The sequence below is a fragment of the Rosa chinensis genome, chromosome 2, assembly GCF_002994745.2.
Source record: "Rosa chinensis cultivar Old Blush chromosome 2, RchiOBHm-V2, whole genome shotgun sequence".
Classification (NCBI taxonomy): domain Eukaryota; kingdom Viridiplantae; phylum Streptophyta; class Magnoliopsida; order Rosales; family Rosaceae; genus Rosa; species Rosa chinensis.
Window position 1 is genome coordinate 78,514,670 of NC_037089.1, and position 21,489 is coordinate 78,536,158.

At 40.9% G+C, this 21,489-nt stretch overlaps 2 protein-coding genes across 5 annotated transcripts; both read left to right on the forward strand.

The window, feature by feature from the left end:
• Positions 1 to 451: 451 nt before the first annotated feature.
• On the forward strand, positions 452 to 1,484 carry LOC112186076 (zinc finger BED domain-containing protein RICESLEEPER 2-like). Its single transcript, XM_024324437.2, has 3 exons — positions 452 to 676; positions 759 to 1,260; positions 1,346 to 1,484. Exons 1-3 carry the CDS (start codon positions 470 to 472, stop codon positions 1,450 to 1,452), a joined length of 816 nt encoding a protein of 271 aa, XP_024180205.1. The 5' UTR covers positions 452 to 469; the 3' UTR covers positions 1,453 to 1,484.
• A 581-nt stretch (positions 1,485 to 2,065) lies between these two features.
• On the forward strand, positions 2,066 to 8,881 carry LOC112186867 (KH domain-containing protein At4g18375). 4 transcript variants are annotated; one of them, XM_040514433.1, is made up of 9 exons: positions 2,066 to 2,207; positions 2,503 to 2,599; positions 2,793 to 3,492; positions 4,476 to 4,940; positions 5,048 to 5,347; positions 5,451 to 5,666; positions 6,865 to 6,920; positions 7,001 to 7,100; positions 8,073 to 8,881. In XM_040514433.1, exons 3-9 carry the CDS (start codon positions 2,794 to 2,796, stop codon positions 8,640 to 8,642), a joined length of 2,406 nt encoding a protein of 801 aa, XP_040370367.1. In that variant the 5' UTR covers positions 2,066 to 2,207; positions 2,503 to 2,599; position 2,793; the 3' UTR covers positions 8,643 to 8,881. The 4 variants fall into 4 exon arrangements, with proteins under 4 accessions (XP_040370367.1, XP_024181174.2, XP_024181178.1 ...); XM_024325406.2 differs by having other exon boundaries at positions 5,102 to 5,347; XM_024325410.2 differs by having other exon boundaries at positions 2,821 to 3,492.
• Positions 8,882 to 21,489: the final 12,608 nt, after the last annotated feature.

The following is a 21,489-nucleotide window of genomic DNA, read 5'->3' on the forward strand; positions in this document are numbered from 1 at the left end:
CTCCAAAACGATTGGATTTTTTTAAGAAGACTGTGGAGAGAGAGAAAATTCCTTGTAAGGGACTTGTGTGTTTGGATGTCCCAACTAGGTGGAACAGCACCTATCTAATGATGGAAGCATCTTTGAAGTTCAAGAAAGCATTTACATTGATGGCTGAAGATGAAGATAGCAGTTTTGCGAACTACTTCAAGGAACCAGATGAAGAATATGATGAAGATGGAAATCTTATACCAAGCAAGAATAAGAGAAATAGGGTTGGACCTCCACAAGTGGAAGATTGGCAGAAGGCTGAGGTGTTTGTGGAGTTTCTAAGAGTGTTCTACGATGTCACATTGAGGGTTAGTGCATCATTGCACCCCACTGTGCACACAACTTTCCATGATGTGATTACCATGGAAAAAACATAGATAACATGCTTTTGGGACCTCAGATGCCTACTGGATCAGAAACTGAGATAATTTTGATCGATATGGCAGCCAACATGAGATCTAGATGGTTCAAGTACTATGGTTCATTTCATGAAATCAATCACATGGTCATCATTGGCCTTGTATTAGATGCAAGGTTCAAGTTGAAGAATGTGACTCACACCTTTCAAACTGAAGGTTTAGATGATGATGAAGTGCAGAGAAGAACCTTGGAAATTAAAACGCTTCTATTTGCTCTATATGATCAGGTATACACTACTTCCATTATTTGAAATTCAGTTGCTTACTTGGTTTAAAATGATATATTAATTTCTGTCTTTTTTGTCTTAGTATGTCATGGTTGTAGATGGAGGTAGACACTTGCAAAGGCAGCAGTCTCCAGGCTCTTCATCTAGCACACTTACAAGTAGAAGCAACCACAGCAGAGGAGGAGTTAGAGGCCAGCTGCTTAATAATTGGAAGAAGGTTGTTCAAGAAAGCAGTGAGGCAGTCATAGCACATGAAGTGGATCAGTACCTGGATGCTCCATTGGACCCAACTGATGATGAAGATTGCTTTGACATCCTGTGCTGGTGGAAGATAAATGGTTGCAAGTTTCCAGTCTTGGCAGCAATAGCAAGGGATGTTCTTGGAATCCAAACCTCCACAGTAGCCTCCGAGTCTTGTTTTTCAACAGGAGGCAGAGTGATTGACTGTTTTAGGAGCTCATTAACTCCTAGAACAGTGGAGGGACTGATTTGCATGCAGAACTGGTTGCTAGGTGATGATATTGCAGAGGTTGTTGATGATTGCTCAATTGAAAACCTCGAGTTTTATGAAGAAGTTGAGCAAGGTATGAACTGTTGTAGTTTTTACATGTGTTTGACTGTTTTCAGCATTTTCACTGCATTGGCATTTACTAACTCTTTTTTTTTTAGAGCATGAAAGCACTGCATCTAGCAAAACCAATGTATGTCCAGCTCCAAATCCAAGAGCAAAAGGCAAGGGAAAGCTTGGGGCAGCTAGTAATGTGATAGATGTTTGAACTTTGTTCAATTCATTTAGTTGTGTGCACATTTTCAATGAAGTGTCAAATTGTGAACTGTAATGGATTATTAAATTATGCAGATTTGGTCTTCTTTCAGTTCTTTGAGTTGCAGTTTGCTTATTATATGATGTTTTTCTTCTTGTTTAGGTTTAGTTGCAGCTTGCTTTAATGGAAATGTAGAAATGCATTAGCTTTAGTTGCAACTTGCTTTGATACTTTGGTCTTCTTTGAGTTGTAGCTTGCTTTAATGGAAATGTAGAAATGCAAAACAGGGAAATTGATGAAATTGCAGGAGATTTTTTTTTTTTTTTTCCTTTCGGGATGTCCCGGTCCCGTCCCGGTCCCGTCCCGGTCCCGTTCGGGTTCGGGATGGTCGGGATCAATTCTCAAAAAGTGCCGTCCCGTCCCGTCCCGTCCCGAGTTTTATTTCCGGGTCCGGGTCCGGGATCACCAGAATTTCGTCCCGTCCCGTCCCGTGCCCAGCCCTAATTTTTCCAGGAAGTAAGAAGCTGCCTCGCTTTGCATTTGCTTGTGTGGGCCTTGGGCCTCTTGTAATCCAAAACAACACAAAGTACAAACGGGCCTACGACTTCCAAAATGGGCCGCCGCCCGCCCTCTTTCTCTGCAACTCTCGCAAAGTTTCTCAATTACGTTCAATTTTCTCTCTCTGCTCGCAGATGGGGAGCACCACTCGACCCAGCAAACGGCGACCATCACTGATTCCAATTCCGACTCTTCTCTCTCTCGCTCCGGTATGTTCAACCTTCTCCTTTTCTTTCACCAAACCCTAATCGTTCTCACCGATCTCCTCCTTTCATTTCTCCGATCACCATCCACCATCAAATCTTCCGCTCTATTAATCCACCCAACATTCCAAATCCTCTCTCGCATTCTTTCTTTTCGTTAATTTCTATGCAAATTTTCTCAACTGTGATTTCGTGCGAGCTTGTTCACACAGAGCTAGCTCGAGTCTGTTTAGCCTAAAACGTCCTTTTGCTCTCGTTTCTGTGTTTTTGAGCTCTGTATGGTTTGGTTTTGAAACCCTAGGCCTCGAGCGCTCGAAGCGGAGTCTCTACTAATCACAGCTGCTCTGCGAGCTGGTATGGAATTGCTTTAATAGGATCCCTGACTTGTTGATTACAAGGTACGTGATTCAATCACATTGTTGTAATTTCTTTCCTATCAATTTCGCAATTACTGAATTTTACCAGCCTTTTTTTTACCTTGGTTATAGTGTTCTTCAGCTGGATCAAGTATCCAGAAATTAGTGTTTAGCGGTTTTCAGCTCCCTATGACACTTTGAAGATTAATATGCTTTTCATTTTCAATTCTTTTAGTATGATGTTCAGCTTTATTTCCCTCCAGGCAGTTTCGTCGTTCGTAAATTTTAGTCTACTTTGGGTATCAGTTTCTGGGAGTATTATGGATTGGAACAAGCGGAATGTTCTCAGCCAACGGCCTACTGTGCAGTTTAAAAGAAAAGGGAGCGGCAACAAGAAAGGAAACTGGAATAATTCAAACCGCGAACAGTCTTCAGGAAATTCTCAGTCCCTTGATACTGTGTATCGTATACTTTGCCCCTCTAAAAAAATTGGTGGTGTAATTGGAAAAGGTGGTGGCATAATCAAATCCCTGAGAGAAGAGACCCGGTCCAAGATTACAGTTGCTGATTCTGTTCCGGGCTCAGATGAGAGAGTCATTATTATCTTTAGTTCCCCAATCAAAATTTCAAGGAAACAAAATAGTGATGAAGATTCAAAGGAGCCCTTGGAGCCACACTGTGCTGCCCAAGATGCACTTTTGAAAGTTCATGACAGGATTGTAGAGGAAGATCTTTATAATGGAGTTACATTTGATGATGATAATGAGAATATTGTTGTCACAAGACTTCTAGTTCCAAACAACTTGGTAGGATGTCTTCTAGGAAAGCGTGGGGATGTTATTCAAAGATTGCGAAGTGAGACACGTGCAAACATTCGGGTTCTTCCTGCAGATCAGCTTCCTACTTGTGCTATGGATACTGATGAATTGGTGCAGGTACTCTTTCTATTTATTGTTTGCTTCGTTGCACACTTTTCAACGTATGAGAAATGACAAAAACTTAGCATAACATAGTTGTCATTCATCTTTTAAACGAGCTGATAAAGCAAAGGACGATTTTATTCTATGTGGTCATTTTTAGTGCAAGTGTTTTATTGGATGGTGATTGTTTGCTTACTTACTTTAACATCTTATATCAGTAGATAAGCTTCAAGTTTGGATTTGAATTGACTGATTCAACATATGTTTCAAATAATGAGAAGAGGCTATGGTTACATAATTTTCGTTTGAAACTAATTCAACCCTTCTTAACTATGTTTTAGTTGCATTTGGGACTAGGGTTTAGGGTCTAGATTCCTGTACAAATTGTTTCACTTAGCTAATTAAAACACCTAGAAAAAGCTTCCAGTTATATTAGTTTAACGCTTCTGCTGTGAAGGATTCTGTTGGTTATAGGCATTAACGTTCCTTTTAAAGCATTGTCTTTACTTCTAGAGTAACTTGCCTATACGTGTGAAAATTTTCTTCTCTCCTGAATCTTGATGCCAAACAACGGATAATGGGTTTAGCTGTTTTTCCTCCTTCAGTCATGCATGTGCTACATTTTGTTTTATACTGGATGTGGCATCATTTCTTCAAAACGTACTTTAGGTATAATTTTTGGCTTTGTTAATATCTGTAGCGCAGCTGCCATATGGGGAAAGTGTTGGTTCTTTTGTAAGACATGTCCTTTGGCATGTTTTAGAATTTAAGTTGATTCTATTTGGGCAGGTATAGTAAGGTTTAACAGGATCATCCATCTAGTTAGTCTTTGTCTGGAAGTGAAAAAAGTTTTAAATTTTTATAACTGTATTGACTTGATTTTGGTGTGATCCCTGGTAGCTTGGTTGGTTTAACTTAAAATATGCTTATCGGAATATTCTGTTAAGTTATCTGTTTGTTTTTCTAGTATCCATACTAATTTTGAACATCTTTTGCAGATATCCGGAAAACCGGACGTGGCAAAAAGAGCACTGTATGAAGTGTCTACTCTATTGCATCAGAATCCACGTAAGGACAAACCTCCTTTGGGATTGGCTATACCTTTTGGGGGTCAGGGGTTTCATCTGCCAGGAGCCCCAAATATGCTGCCACCTGGCAATCCAATGTGGCCTAATAGGGAACCTTCCCACAGTATGCCACCAATGCCATGGATGGGAGAATATGGAAATCATTCCTCTGGATATGCTCGAGGAGGGTTTAATGGTGATCCTGCGGGACATGGGGTTGAAGCTTCAGCTGAGTTTTATATAAAGATTTTGTGTTCGGCTGGGAAAATTGGTGGGGTTATTGGCAAGGGGGGTTTTAATGTGAAACAGTTACAAGAGGAAACAGGAGCCAATATTCATGTTCAGGATGCATCAACAGACTCAGAAGAACGTGTGATTCGTGTCTCTGCTTTCGAGGTATGCTGATTTGTAAATTGTAATACAGAACTGTATCTGTAGCTCTTAACTTCTTTTCATATTTCACATGGACAACCTACTCATCAGCTGTTTGTTGGTGCCTATGGATTTATATGCTACCATATATGCTAGTGGTAGATCACCTTGCTATACTCTTTCAGGCTTTGCGGAATCCAAGGTCGCAAACAATTGAGGCAATTCTTCAGCTTCAAAACAAAGCAAGTGAATTATCTGATAAAGGTACGATCACGACTAGGCTTCTTGTTCCATCTAGTAAAGTTGGCTGCATCCTTGGACAAGGAGGACAAGTTATTAATGAGATGAGAAGGAGAACCCAGGCAGATATTCGTGTGTACTCGAAAGACGATAGGCCTAAATGTGCAGCTGAAGATGAAGAGCTTGTGCAGGTGATGCAGTTGCATTATTTAGCTGTTTTAATCTACATGGCATATAAGTTTTATCTTTTACATTTGCAATTACTGATTTATCACTCTTGTTTTGGTCATTAAGATATCTGGGAGCTTTGTTGTTGCTAAAGATGCTTTGGCTGAGATTACATCAAGACTGAGAGTAAGAACTCTGCGTGATACAAATGCTGGAGAAGAACATGCTCCTATTGGCCCTGCGCACAGATTTGGTCCTTCTGGCAGCTTGCCTGTTAGAGGAATGCCACCACCACCTAGTGCAATTAGAGCTGGCAGCTCTGGTCGATATGATCCTCTAAAGGTAATCCTCCCCTAACTCTTAAAACATCATAAAAAAGGGATAAGTTTCATCACTGTGAGTTTGGCCATTTTCACTCAAGCTTGCTGTTACTATTTTAGTGTTGAAGGCATAAGTTAAACTGTTAAAGTGAAACAGAACTGTCAGAGTTTTCAGACTTTTTATCCCATATTAGTAATATTTGTTTGAACCCTGAGAGGGATCACAGAAGTGTTTTTTCTGCTTCGGATATTTTTGTTTTGTTTCGTGCTTTTCAAAAAAAAAAAAAATCTTTCCTCTTTTTGATTCATTATGAAATCCATTGATTCAAGTTTGGAGCTTTTAAAGATGATTGGGAAGACTGGCGTCCTTACAAAGATCACATGCTATAATTTGATTGGTGGTCCATGGGAATCTAGTGTCTATGGTAGGCTCCAAAGAAGGTCTCCCTTCATTGGTCTACCTACAGTAATATACTCGCTGGATAGCGTTTTTAGTTTTATCTTTTATAGTGTTTTTCTGCATTGCCCTTCACCTGTCAAATTCAGGAGTTTGAAGTGGTGGGTGCTTTGCTTAGAGTTTGTTTCTTTTTTTTTAAGGAAGGCTTTCGGTGGCTAGTTTAATGGAGAAAGTAACAATGTGGACCACTAATCTAGATCAAACATTCTAGAATGCATAAACACCATGAGTATTTTATCTGCCGTTCTACACTGATATCATTCATTAGTTTAAGACCCCTGAATCAAACTAACTAATCTTTCTTCTACTTCTTCTCTTTTCGTTTTTTTTTCTTTCTGTTTTTTCTTTTTTTTTTTTTTTTTTTCTTCTTTTTTTTTTGGGTTGAGAACATTGACACTCCTTAAATGTAAGTTGCGCATCCACTCATAATCCATTACTTCCCCGCATTCCCATTACGTCAAGATATGCACACTCATTGCACTAGTTTTGGCAGAATTGGTAAAATGAGGTGTACTTTGTTGATGGCAAGAAACACTTTTCAAAAAGTGGTAGTCGCAGCAATGATATACACGAAACAGAGTCAACTGATATTTACCAATTTCTCCCCAAATTTTATACATATGCATGTTTATTGTGTTGCGATGATAATGTGTGGTATACCAATCCAGAGAAATTAAAATTGTGTCCTAAGACCTCTATAGCATTTATTGCAATAACATTAATGTTCTTGCGAATATAATGTTTTTTGGTTATGCTCTTGAAGGTTGGTAGACATGAATATGAACCAGAGAGATATCTAGTTCTGCCGGCAGCTTCTGGGTATGGAACTATTCAAGCTTCTGTTTCTTACTGAATTTCATATATTTTCAGTCTGATATTATGGTTATCTAATGTCATAGCTATCAAAGAGTCAACAGTGCTTTGGATAGTAGGATTCCAAATAATGCAGTGGATTCTTTTACTGGAATAGGGGGGAGCAACATTTCCCATATTGGAGAGGTATTTTTCGACACCTGGTAATAGGACCTTGACAAAGGAAATTATGCATATAGCAATATGAAATTTGTAGTGAATCCTGGAGTGAAAAGCAGAATGAACTAGTGTCCATTTTGGGCATGCCATGAAAATGAATAAATCCTTACAGATTGTCTTTTAATTAAACATTAAGAAGTCATAGTTTGTGATTATTTCATTGTGAACTAATTGTCCTACAGCTTTATTGCCTCAATTTGCAATAAGCTTGGCCCTCAGTGAGTTAACAAATCGTCCTTAGGTTGCCTTGGGCAGTTCACCTACATGGTGCACATCTTTATTACAAGCATTTGAAAAATCTGGAAGTGGTTTTATTTTTAATAATTGAGAATTTGTGAAATAAAATTTGTTGGCTTCATTAAAAACTGTCATTTGGCTTGTGTGCATTTGTATAACTTTTTGTACTTGTTCACAACTTTAGATGATAGATGATAAAGGCAGAATCCTGATGCACAATATAGGTGGTTCAGCCACATGCCTCAGCACCTTGCACAAAAGCATTAGAAAAATCTTGAAGCGGTTTTATTAATTGAAACAGTAGGAAAGAAAATGAAAAAAAGAAAAGAAAAAAAAAACTGGCCTGCCTTCATTCAACAGACAGTTGCGAGAAAGCAATTCTCGATAGAGGAGAGTACGACAGAAGACAGGGCCAGACGAGATATTGAAAGGCTTGAATGGACAGGTAAGGGGCAGCCGGATTTCACCTACCAGGCACAGGATATTCTGGGATGTGTTGACACGTATTACCTTTTTTGTGTTTAATATATTTCTGTCGTTTCGCACGGGACTTTAGATGATAGCTTTGGAAAAAGGAAGAATCCTATTATAGAAGACAGGAATTCTAGCTTTAGAGTGCATGTATCTGAATCCTCAGCTATTGGCAATGGTGAGATCTTATGTTAAAGCTGTTGTTTGCTAATCTCTTTAATTGGTGGTCAGGTTTCAGGATCAAGAGTGAAATTCCAAGACTCCCAAAGTAGTCGCCCTGAACGTGTGCCTGAGATCCGTGGTCCTGATCAATTGAATGCAGCACAGAATATCCTTCAGGCCCTCATGGCTTCTATTGGTCAAAATGCAAGTGCTCAGCCAAGTTCCTACCACAACGCAAATACTCGGCAAGGCTCCTACCACAACATCTCTGATCACCAAAGCCCGTATCATGTCAATGCTCCAAGAAGCCCACACCGAATGAATGCTCCACAAAGTCCCTATCGAGTAAATGCGCAGCAAAGTCCATACCAAATCAAGGCTCAGCAAAGCCCCTACCAAAGCAATACTCATCAAAGCCCCTACCATATCAATGCTCATCAAGGCCCGTACCAAATCAATGCTCAGCAAAGCTCTTATCAGTTGAGTGCTCCACAAGGATCAAACCCCAACATCAATGCTCCACAAGGTGCATACCGTAACCTTAACTCACAGCAAGCTACGTACCATAACCTTAACTCACAGCAAGGTGCATATCATAACCTTAACTCACAGCAAGGTGCCTACCAGTACCGACCCTGATGATTTCAGAATTTTTGTATCATATTGCTTCTAGATAACTCTTGGTTAGTGTACCAATAGTATAAGTAGAAAGTACTTCTATTTTGCCAATCTACTTTTCTGAGCTTTTAGGTCTCGTATAAGAAACACCATGTTCTGTTCTCTAGGGGATTCTAAACATCTTTACCAAGAGGAATTTAGGAGACTAGTTTGTCTATGGACGCATTCTTGAATGGAGATCAATGGTCTATTGTTATGAATCTTTCTTCTTCCTTTATTCAACATTCCTGTAATTTTTTTTTTTCTTCTTGAAATTAAAGAGAGATCAATTAAACCCAACCAGGTACTGTGATTGTAACAAAGCAAGCTATGAAAGCAAGAAAACAGCTGCTGCAGCCTTGCAGGTATCTAACAAAGAAACAAATTCTAAACATGATGTGTTCAGGCTTAAAATTGGTCAATGAGACCTACTTCCCTTGTCCTGTTGCTTCCTCATTTCTCTGAGTTCATATTATTCTTCGGGGTGTTCAATAGTTTCCCGGAGCCATTGGATTATTACTCATTTGGTGAGGTACGGTACTCCACAATCAATTTACAATCTAATGGTTCTCGGTTTCCAGCTCCGGAGCCTCCGAGAGAACTAGCGTTGTTTTCACTACTAATACATAGACAACTCATTTCTAGATTTCACACCCAAGGCCAGACATTTTAAATTTCTTGCCAACTGTCTTGGAATTTCAACACAGTTTATGTCGCCTTCTTCTGAAGCTTTTCAGATTTCCAAAGCGTCTTAGTCTTTGTGGTGAACCTACGGAGACAGGATAATGTGCTCATAGAGTGCTTCCTCAATAAATCGATTCAAATGGCATGTAAATCCAAAGGTGACCAAACAATGTTTCGACAAGTTCCATCTGCAAAGGCAATTTTCAATATCCATTACTGCATTAACAAGCATGGAGTGGGTAGCACTTTGGCAATCTAGGGTTGACCTTTCTCAGTGGTCTTCTATCTGGTACACATAAGTACATGTTCCATTATGCGATCTCAAAGAAGAGTCTTTTTACACGTGAAGTAATCGAGTACGTATCCAATTAGACTAAGCCTAGTACCTCAAGAAACTCTTGCTTAAGATGATTAAGTGCTCCTTCAACTTGGCCACTTATTCTTCTAGTATCGTGGCGAACCTGTTGAGAGGTTTTTGGTGTTTGCCTTGTCATGAATTCCCATAAGAAAGAAACAAGCTATTTCATGTTATCCATATATTTATGGGTTATTGGCTTCATTCATACCTATGAATACTAGCCTCACCACCATCACCATCCTATGAAATCAAGACGTGACCAATTGAGTGTTCCAAATTATGAAATCTTAGTTGTCCTTTCTTATAATCCGTGGATAGAGTTTATGGCTTTCTGCTTAGTTGATAGATGTCAATACGGAAATAAACTAAGTGCTCCTCCTTATCCGGCAGAGCCTCACTGTTTAGAGCTCATGATTATACGTATGGAATTTGTCTTTCTATCTTATAAGCCATGATTTCATCATTTCATGTCTATGACTTTGACCAAATATACCAATCCAACTATGTGCATGCTATAAAAGTAAGTCAAACTCTTGTAATAGTAAGCAAGATTATAAAACCTGCAAAGCCTAGGAATCAAATGGGAACATGTAACAGTGTTAGTGACTCATTTTACACAAGTGGGTTGACAACTTTAATTTGCGCATAATAAGACATATAGCAGTCCTTCTATGCTAAGGAGATCCTTAACTTAGCTTACAGTACATATTTCTATATTTTGACCACTTTTCTATCACATATTCACATTTTAACCATTCAGTTTTTAGGTCCTAATGATATATCATCTTTACAAATTTCAGCCAAATTGATGATCGTTAAGGCATTCAAAATTGCAATTTACACGAACGAACCTAATCTGTCCAACCTGAACCGTTCGTGTAAATTACAGGTTTGGATGCCTTAACGATCATCAATTTGGCTGAAATTTTGTAAAAGTGATCTACTCATATATACCTAAAAACTACACGGTTAATGTGAATATGTGATAAAAAAAGTTGTCAAAATATGAAAATCCATACCGTAAGCTAAGTTAAGGATATCCTTAACAAAGAAAGCCCGAGACATATAGTATGCATTTGTCTTGAGATCGTGGCGGCAATCGGCAGATGAATGGGATCATATATATTACAAGAGAGACAACCTATACGGTCGTCTTTCTCACATAGGTATGTTGATCATGTGATCAATGGATCTGCTATTGTGAGAGAGAATTTGTCCACATTTGTACATATAATTAATTATTATGAGAGAAGCGTAATATAATATTTTTCACATTTTTTATTTTGTCCATTTACACTATTTTTAGAGATTTTTTTCCCACTTACCCCATTAAGTTTTTTTAATTCCCTCTTACCCAAAATACTCTAAGGAGGTCTTCCCTAATACCCCATTAAGATTTTTTTTTGTTTTGTTTTTTAATACCATTTTACCCTCACCCCTTTGTTACTTAGAGAGAGAGAGAGAGAGAGAGAAACCATAAGAGACTTCGCCGGAACCCGGTGATAGGCCTCCGGAGTCCCGTCACCGACCGCCGGAATCCGGCCAACTTTCTCCGGATTCCTGTCAACTTTTGCCTATTCCGGTCACCGGCCGCCGCCCACCGGAATTTGCTGAAAATCTCACCGAAAATAATTTTTTTGCCCCCAATAGACGTCTATTGCCCCAATAGTCTATTACCCCAATAGTCTATTACCCCCTAATAGACGTCTATTTCCCCCCAATAGACGACTATCAGCCATATATTACCCTCCAATAAACGACTATCAGCCATATATTACCTTCCAATAGACGAATATCAGCCATGTATTGCCCCCCAATAGACGTCTATTGCCCCCCAATAGACGTCTATTGCCCCTCAATAGGATTTTTCAATCGCAAGAATGAGAACTAATCTCCCTAAATTTAGACAAATAAAACTTTGATTACAGAAAAAAAAAACAAAGAGATTACATCACTTCAAAACGTCTATTGCCCTCCAATAGACATTTATTGCCCCCCAATAGACCTTTAACAGACGTCTATTGCCCCTCAATAGACATTCAAAACTTTTTTTTCCTTCTGTCCCATTACTTAAAAAAAAAAACTGATTTGGGCACCCAGAAAATGCTCTGGACACCTAAGTCAAGAGCCGGATCCAATGACACAATGCGACGCGAGCTCCGACCAGGAGCAAATCCCGAACCTGCACTCCGTTTGGATTCTCAGAGAACTGGCACTCTTCCTTCATCGATGTGGGGATAGAGCCAAAAGGTTTTGCGGCTTCGTCAATTTCCATAACTTGATCGTAGAAATTGCGGTAGTTGAAGGGAAATGTGAAGTCTGGTTCTGGGCTCGAGGATGAGTCTGATTCCATGACCGGCGGTGGATCGGAGAACTGATCGACCTTGATAGTCAGCGAGAATGAGAGATCCAGGGTGATTTCCGACGACTAGTGGACTTCGACGTGGATGAGTTGGATCCGGGCGAGCTCTAGGGCCGTGTTGGAGGAGAAGGAGAAGAACACAGCTGTGGATAGGAGGAGGAAAGCGACGACGTGGATATACAAACTCCTTCTGGAGAGAGAGAGAGAGAGAGAGAGAGAGAGAGTCTGATCGGAGATGGATGTGAGAGAGGAGAGAGAGAGAGAGATCAATGGTATGGATGTAGTTTTTTAATTAAGCTGAGGGCCAAATTGTCATTTTACTTGAAATTGGGTAAGTGAGAATAAAAATCTGTTGCTGGGGTAAGTGGAATAATTTTAGCCAATTTTGGGGCTTTTGGTCAAGGACCCTTTGTTTTTTAATAAGTTAGGGTTCTTGACCAAAAGCACCAAAATGAGGCAAAGTTATCCCATTTACCCCAGCAACAGATTTTTATTCCCACTTACCCTATTTAAAGCAAAATGATAGTTTTGCCATTCACTTAATTAATTAATTACATCTGCCTCTATGTCTCTCTCCTCTCTCCACGATCTGAACTCTCTCTCTCTCTCTCTCTCATCCCTCTCCGTCTGCTCTCTCTCTCTCTCTCTCTCTCTCATTCCTCTTCGATCTGCTCTCTCTCTCTCATCGCTCCACGATCTCCAACTCCGGCGAGGTTCGACCTCTCGCCCAAGTTTCGCTGCAACTCGCAGGTGAGCTCGACTACTGTCGCTCTGCCAACGACTGCGTCCAACCGCTGCAACGCCCAGATTCCGTGCAACTCGCCAGTGAGCTCAACTGTGTCCAACAGTCTCGCCTGTGCGGGTCGACTTTTTCCCCGATTCTGCTGCAGCTTGGCCGGTGCTGACAACGACGACTTCGATGGCCTCCTGGACGCCTCGCAGTCTCTTTGGCGTCGTCAATGGCCTCCTAGACACCTCCGGTGCTCGACCCAGGCTGTGGCAGAGGAGAGAGATGATTGGGTGCCCAAATCATTTTTTTAAGTAACGGGGACAGAAGGAAAGAGAAAAAAAAAGTTTTGAATGTCTATTGCCCTCTAATAGACGTCTATTACCCCTCTATTGGAGGGCAATAGACGGCTATTGGGGGGCAATAGACGTTTGAATTTATGTAATCTCCTTGTTTTTTTTTCTGTAATCAAAGTTTTATTTGTCTAAATTTAGGTAGATTAGTTCTCATTCTGGCAACTGAAAGTCCTATTGGGGGGCTATAGACATCTATTGGGGGGCAATAGATGGCTGATAGTCGTCTATTGGAGGGCAATACATGGCTGATAGTCGTCTATTGGGGGGCAAAAAACTTCTATTAGGGGGCAATAGACTATTGGGGCAATAGACGTCTATTGGGGGGCAATAGATTTCTATTGGGGCTAAAAATTAAAAACTTTCAGAAGAGATTTTCAGCAAATTCCGGTGAGCGGCAGCCGGTGACCGGAATCTAGCAAAAGTAGACCGGATTCAGGCGGCCAGTGACGGGGCTCCAGCGAAGTCTCCCATGGTTTCTTTCTCTTCCATTCTCTCTCTCTCTCTCTCTCTCTCTCTCTAAGTACAAAGGGGTGAGGGTAAAATGGTATTAAAATTTTTTTTTTAAAAAAAATCTTAATGGGGTATTAGGGAATAGCTCCTTAAAGTGTTTTGGGTAAGAGAAAATTTAATGGGGTAAGTGGGAAAAAAATTTCTAAAAATGGGGTAAATGGACAAAAACCCAACTTTAAAATGAGGATTTCATGAGAACTTTGAAATTAACAATTGATGACATGTGAGTTCTAGAATTAATATTTTAACTAACATTGAGACCACTCATCCAATCATTGATTTGAAAGTCCTTACTAGAGTCTCTCACTTAATTATTATGAGAGAAGCGAGATATAATATTTTTTCACATTTCTCATTTTTACACTACAGACTAGTGTGTGTGTGTATATATTAGTCTGTAGTGCATGTGTAAGAAAATTTTTCGTTGTTAAAAAAAAAAAAGTTATCTGCAGAAGAAAAATTGATTATTGCAGAGAGAAAATTTGGGGTTGTGGGATCATATATTTTATAATTATCCTATTTACCCTTGTGATTTAATTTATTCTCAAAGTTTTTTAATATTTCATGGTTAAATCTATCAAAATTTTTAGTTTTGGCTAACAAAGCCTCTTCTCTTAATAATAGTGTGTGTGTATTTTAAGAGACCATGTATATATCACATTGCATTTTCTACTCCTCATATACCAGTATGTAATCACTTATATATTGTGAGAGACGAAGTATTGACGTGTTATATGTAGCTATGAATTTCTCCAATCAATCATGTTGGACAATTATCTTGGTAGTGCTATTCTTTGTGATCACTACGTACTACGTACGTACTGGCATATTTCTTTAAGTTAAGAAGTGCGTACTGTGCATATGTATATCCTATAATATACTGTAGGCTTGTCCAAATACTTAAGAATGAACTGATGGCATGTTGACCCCAACTCTACCAGGTAATTCCAATTGATCATCATTAGAATTGTGGAAATGAGAAAGTCGAAGATAAGAAACTAAAAAAGTTTTAAGAGTCAATACTCACGTACGCTTAGCTAACTAGATTTGGCGTTGTTGCGCTATATGTACTGAAAATATGTCAACCATTATGCAAGGATCTACCCAAAACATTCCCATATCCAAAGATGATCTGATACTTTTGAGAACAAATCCTGCTAATTTTGCGGATTGGTCGTTAGGATTTGGTTTAGATTTTCTCTTAGATATCAGTCAAACAAGATATTATCAAGCATGTAGGTTTGCATTATACAATTAGTGAGCATAACTCGCATCATTATCTTTTGATTTGGGTTTACATCAAAAACTGTATATTGGTCAGCGATAATTAATCATTGAAAAATTGAAAGGTGAAATTACAGTTAGGGTTCGATCTCTAGAAGTTTACTGAAGATTTTACGGGTCATGTACTCGTATGACATCTGAGGTTGCTGCCTTTCCTATAATGGTTATACTTATAAATAAATCCTTTCTCGATGGATTTGCTGGAAGGATTTGCTGTAAAAGACAATATCGCCATCTTTAGGTAGTTTATGTATATTTATATTTAGATGTTTTTATCCTTTAGGTAGGCTCCAAAGTCCAAATGATGATTGAGAGATTTCTAGTAATATATGGTTCATCACATTAAATAAATATAAATAAAGTAAAGTTTAGTTTCCCATTAAAATCTAGAACTACAAGTTAATTTTGTCAGACAGGTCTTAGTGCAAAAACCTAATGTTTTGTACGTTTCTGCACAACTAGCTAGGGTTCTTCGGATAGTCGGATTAAATTCTTTAATTCAGTGGCTTGGAATCGACACTCAACTATGACTCCTAATGGAGAAAGGAGCTTAGCGTCAGAGAATATTTTGTTGCTTATTATTAGCGTCACATCATATATTATACATCGAGCTAGAATGCTCTTAAGGGAGTTTTACTTGTTTAATTGCTACCCTCTGCAGACAAAGTAATTGTTCAAGTGACTTCACCAACATTCGGGAATGAAACTGAACCATGTGAGGAACTATTTGGTCAACAATATATTTCTCGGTGATAGTCATTTTCCTTTTTTTGTTTGTTGAGTATATTTCTAATTCTTATTAAATGACTAATTTAGTTCCAATGAGTCATTTAAAAGTCCTATAGCGTCGAACAATATTGGAGAATGGAACTCGTTTTTTAACAAACCTCTTGTTAGATTTGCCAGACTATAATCTTTTCAGAACATTTGTGATTTGGGACTACTAGATGTATGCTAACAGTGCCTATGCGAGCGAGGCTAAGCACAACAGAAAACGTTGTGTTTTTTCAACATTGTGGAAACCACCTCTGTATTTTTCTCAAAAAAAAAAATCCAAAATTATTGATTTTCCACTAAAAACTCTGGCCTAGACACAAGATTTTTTTTTACAAAATTGCATGTGCTGATTGTCTTAAAATATATATATATATATATATATATATATATATATATCCAACACCAAAATCATCATTTTTAAGCAATTCTAGAAATGATGAAATTCAAAAATTGCGATCCAATTTTTTTTAATGATTATATGACATTAGGAAATGGGTAAAATTGTTAAACCATGTCATGACCTTCTTTATTGGAATTGTCTTCCATAATCTCACTATTGATAAAACATGAATTTTGTAGTATGCTCCACATGACAGATCTCAAATATTATTTGGTCTAGTACAAATTATACTTTTTATAAGTGAAACGTCCTGAAGTCGACAAACTCATGCACTACTTATTAATGTACATAATTGTAATTTACTTACTTAGTTCTACTAGACAAAAATACAATTATCGCACGAGGCTTCATCACTGAAAGTAGAAGTAGTACGTACCTCTATATCTATATAATCATGAATATCGTGGTCAGCCACTTGAATCTGTATTATATGTTACAAAAGGACAAATCCAATTATATGTGTTTGAGCCCAAAAGTATATTTGGCAAAATCGTTTAGTGGGTTTATCCCAGCGGGCCGATACCTGCGGCCCAAAAAGAAGCCTACTTGGGTTTAGGTTATAGCTTCACCCATTCCTTGATCCATAAGGAAAACGAAACCTTATTGGAATCAAGTAGCAGAGATTGAATAGGAAACTTCAATAAATAATCCATCTATTGCAAGGAACAGTCGAAACCCTAGGTGTATAAATACCAGGTTTAAAGGACAAACGAGGACCTCTCTCGAATAGTCGAATCAATCAATCCCAGCGATTACAAAGCCTCCCCGAAGCAAACCTTCAACCTTGTTGAAACCCGGTGACTGCGCGCCAGTCCTAGTCTCTCCAAGAGCCGATTGTTAGCGTCACTAGATCAACCCGGCGACAGTACTTCCAGTCCTAGTCTCTCCAAGAGCCGACTGCCAGTGCTACTGCCACCAATACAACCAGTGAAGCAAGGGTAACGCCCTCGCAACCCAGCGAAGCTAAAGTCACGCTTTAGCAAAACCCGTGCTTCCTCCAAACTTCCCAGTGATTGCTCTGCTCAACCTACAACGTTGAGTATCGATTCGGTGACCCAAAAAGATCACATCCAAAGTCCTTATCCGTAAGGCAAGAAGTCCTTTCTCGGAAGGCTAGAGAAGAACCTTGTGGCGAGGTTGGTGCTCTCCTCGTCCACAACGCTTGAAGAAGAAGTCAGGTCAAGGGACTCCCCCGACGACTGCACCACACGGTGCTGGCACGCCTGCGTACACGCTCAAAAGAGATAGTTTGCACGCCAACTGGTTTTGGAGCCAAACATTTTGGCATGCTTAGTGGGACGTAAATAGTGTCTCTTTGTGAACGTAGCCATTGGGAAGTCAAGCGAAAACCCTTACCAAAAGGTTTACGCTAACTGCTCGAAGCATAAGACCTCCAGTTACAGACCGCATTCTCGCGCGGACTGTCGTGGTCTCTCTGAAGAACAAGTGACTCAAAGATTTTCTCACCATTCCCAATCACCCGATATGTCAACTGGACGGGAAGAGAATCACCCGATCGCTACTGAGGGTCAGAGTGTCACTACTACCCAGGCCAGTGAGCCTGTCATCACTACCGCTGTCTCCAATGCTATGGCAAGTGGAGAAAGAGAGGCTTTCGTTGCGAAGCCTATTCCAGAGGGACTGACCTCCGAGGTAAGGTTCGCGATCACCATGGAGAATATTGAAAATCATCGCAAGAAGATAGCCTCTTATTTTGAAAGGGAAACCGCGAAAACAGACCAGCTCATATGCAAACTAGACCAGCGCATTAACCAACATGCAGAGGATACTAAGCAACAAATTGCACAATCAGAGAATGCAGTAAGGGTTCATGCCACGGGTATCGCTAGTGAGCAGAATCAGTACCAGAAAGAGATCATGGAGGCTATCGCGAACCAAACCAAGCAGACTGCATAAGATATGGCAGGTCTTCGCAAGGATGGCGCTAACCTGGCAACTGAGGTGGCCATGCAACGAGCCGAATTGAACCAGGCAAGAGAAGTGTTGAACAAAGCTTTGGGGGATCCTAACGCTATCCTTGGCTGGCTTGGCGAGCCGTCTGGTTCGGGCAAGTACGTGCCGCCGAATCAGAGAGAGAAGGTTAGAAGCAATACCGCTACTCTTTCCGCAACCGTTGCTGCTACACCACTGAAAAATAAAGAGCAAGCTCTGTTTATCGGCGACAGCAAAGAAAATGCCACCTTGCCATGCGGACAAACCACCAGATAGAGGCATCAAGCATCAAAAGTTGGTGGAGCTCGTCTGACTCTGCTACATTCGTTCAATACGACAAAGATGGGGCGGAAAATATATATCAAGAACTGCCAGGAAGCTATTATGGGATTGACCAGACGGGTAACCCAATCAAGATAACAGCCTTGGCCAAAGAGACGCCTATGCCAGCAGTGACTCTTCAGCAACCAGCTACAACCAGCGTTGTACGTGTAGGAGAGGGTACCACGACTGTAAACCAAGCAATACCCTTGCAGGCTGCTCGCCAGAATGTGGCTACACCACCTCCTCCTCCGGGCCCAGAATATGTAAGACGTGAAGAGGTAGAGGAGATGATCAAGTTGGCTAATCCTGGGGCCCAACTGGATGGGGTCTATGAGGGACATTTCCCACCGCATATCATGCTCGCGCCCTTTCCCAAGGGTTATAAAAATATCATATTTTCTACTTTTTCAGAGGAAGACACTGAGGATGCGGCAACCCATTTGGCCAGGTTTAGGGTGCAATGTGGCCAATACCAGAATGATGATATCCTCAAATGCAGGATCTTCGGTACTTCTCTTTCGGGAGCTGCCTTTAGATGGTTTTCCAAACTTCGACCAGGAACAGTGGCGGATTGGCCCGGGATGGAAATGCTTTTCCGAGAAACCTTCTAAACCATTGAGCCTGAAGTTGACTTGGCTTCTCTCACTCAGATGACCCAACAGCCTACAGAGTCCTCCGTGGTCTATCTTCAGCGCTACCAAATCCAGAAAGCCAAGCTGAACTTCATCCTGCCTGAGAAATAGTTGTCAAGCTGGCAGTCAAGGGTTTGGAACCTTGTCAGTGAAAGAAGCAGCATGGCATCATGATCCATTCAATGGGAGAACTCATCACAGAGGTGGGCAGCTTTGAACATCTCCTCAGAGAAACTGACGCGAGGAAGAATGCGTCCAAAGGGACATATGTACTAGGAAAACATCGCACCGTAGCGGCCCTGAGCTACCAACCAGCTACTTATGACCCTTACTACCATCATCACAGTGAAAAAGTGACTCAAGATGACGATGAGGAAGAAGAGATTGACATCGCTACTTATGAACTAACCGGGAGGAAGGATACAGCCCTGAAGCAACTAAAAATTTCCAAGGAACCTGTCAAGCTCAAATCGATGGCCTTTACCAAACCTGAATTTGCGACATATACATATGATGCCAATAAGGCACATAAGATTCTGGATGAGATGATAGCCATGAAGATGGTGAAGACCGACTTTGGACCTTTTCCTCAGCCAGACCAGCTGAAAGGGAAGAAGTACTACAAATTTCACAACTTATGGAATCACAACACCGCGGACTGTGTGAAGCTCAAAGACCAGATTCCGGTATGACCTAATAATGGCAGTTTGCAGGTGGAAGCTCCAGTAACGACGACAGCACTTGTAGACCCGAACCCTTTTCCTGACACTGGGATCAATATGGTCGATGTGAACTGGACCAAGCAGAACCAGAGGAAACCAACCTTGGATTTGAGTGCAAAGGGACGAGAAGGAAAGTCTGCCGAGGATGAAACCCCTACAAAGAAGAAAGCTAAACTAGTTGGTCAAGCTTTACCAGTGGTCCTATGCTCGCGATACAAAGAAGAGTGTGGCATCCAAGTGTCACATGAAGAGGTCGAGTAGACATTTCGCTTTGGCTCTCTCCCGCCCATCAGGTGGGCTTCGTCATCGCGAAACTATCAACCTTCTAGCCCAAGAGAAAAAGAGAAAATGGAGTCACCACCATCCCCAAAGGAATCCAATTTGTTCAAGAAGCTGAAAGTGGCCGCGTTTGATCAGAAACAAGAAGAGAAGGCTACGAACAAGCGCAAAGACGTGTTGACCAAGCCCTACATCCTGCCTGTGCCAGCCGCCACCATCAAGGCAGGAAAGTGGTACACCAGGGAAAATGGGAAGGCGGTGGAAATAAGCACTTCCAAGAAGAGGAAACTGCAGCGCAGGTTTGGGGAAACCAAGCGCTCGCTAGAGGCTCTGGACCAGGGCCTGATCAAGCCTTCGCAATTGGTTAAGTCACTTGAGCAGTATCAGAAGGAGATGGAGGCTCTAGCTGCTAAGCCATTAATGGCTCCCCGCAGCCTTCAAAAACAAGCGAGTTCAACAACAGGGACATCTAAGCCCAGTGTTTTTTGCAGGATCACTGAGGAGAGAACGCCTCCGCTAGCTCGAAAGGAGAGCTTTCTGAATCGGCGACCACATGTCAGGCGCAGGTTGTTTCGCGAAGAGCCGGAAGCTAATTCTTGGTTTTGAGAGACTGGGGGGGGGGGCAAGGACAAGACTACCGATACTTTACAGTGGAGACCAAAAAAGGTCCAAAGTGTAGTAGTCGCTCCCCTAGAGGTAAGCATGGAAACGGAACCGAAACCAGACTCCCCTAAGCAGGCTCCCGTGATACAGGAACACAAGCAGTGTGAGGTAAAAAGCCTTATAGAAGAGTCGCTAGTGGACCGTTAGCTAAGCAATTTAACGCTAACACCCATGTCGACGAACCCAAGCTTAACCTGGAAGATGACATGGAGGAGGCAGATATGACTGACACGTCTTGCAACATGGTTTACGTGCTCCCCGCGAGGTATGCACTACCGGTCGCCGCTCAGGACTGCGTGGAAGCTAAGGAAAGTAATGCACAGCCTTTGCAGATCACATCGGCAGTCACGAAACCTGTGGAAGAGGCTGTTTTTCTTGAAACAGAGGGTGCTCACAGCAAAGAATCCTCTATGAGCTTCACCAGGCCAATGCTTGCTATGGTCCAACATATGAGACCTCTATATATCACAGCAGAAGTTAGCGGTACCAAAGTTAGCAAGATTATGGTTGATACCGGGGCTGCCGTTAATGTCATCACTACCAGGACCATGCACTTGCTCGGGATCAAGAAAGAGAAAATCCAATATATGTCCCTCACGCTCAAGAACTTTGCGGGGACTGTAACAAAGACCCTGGGATTACTTTTCTTACACATCAAGGTTGGCCCTGCAGAGGGAGTTTATGCTTTCTTTGTGACAGATTGTTATGCGGCCTACAGTGCTATTCTGGGTAGAGATTGGATTCACCGGAGTTACTGTGTTCCGTCAACTCTCCATCAAGAGCTAATTATGTGGAACA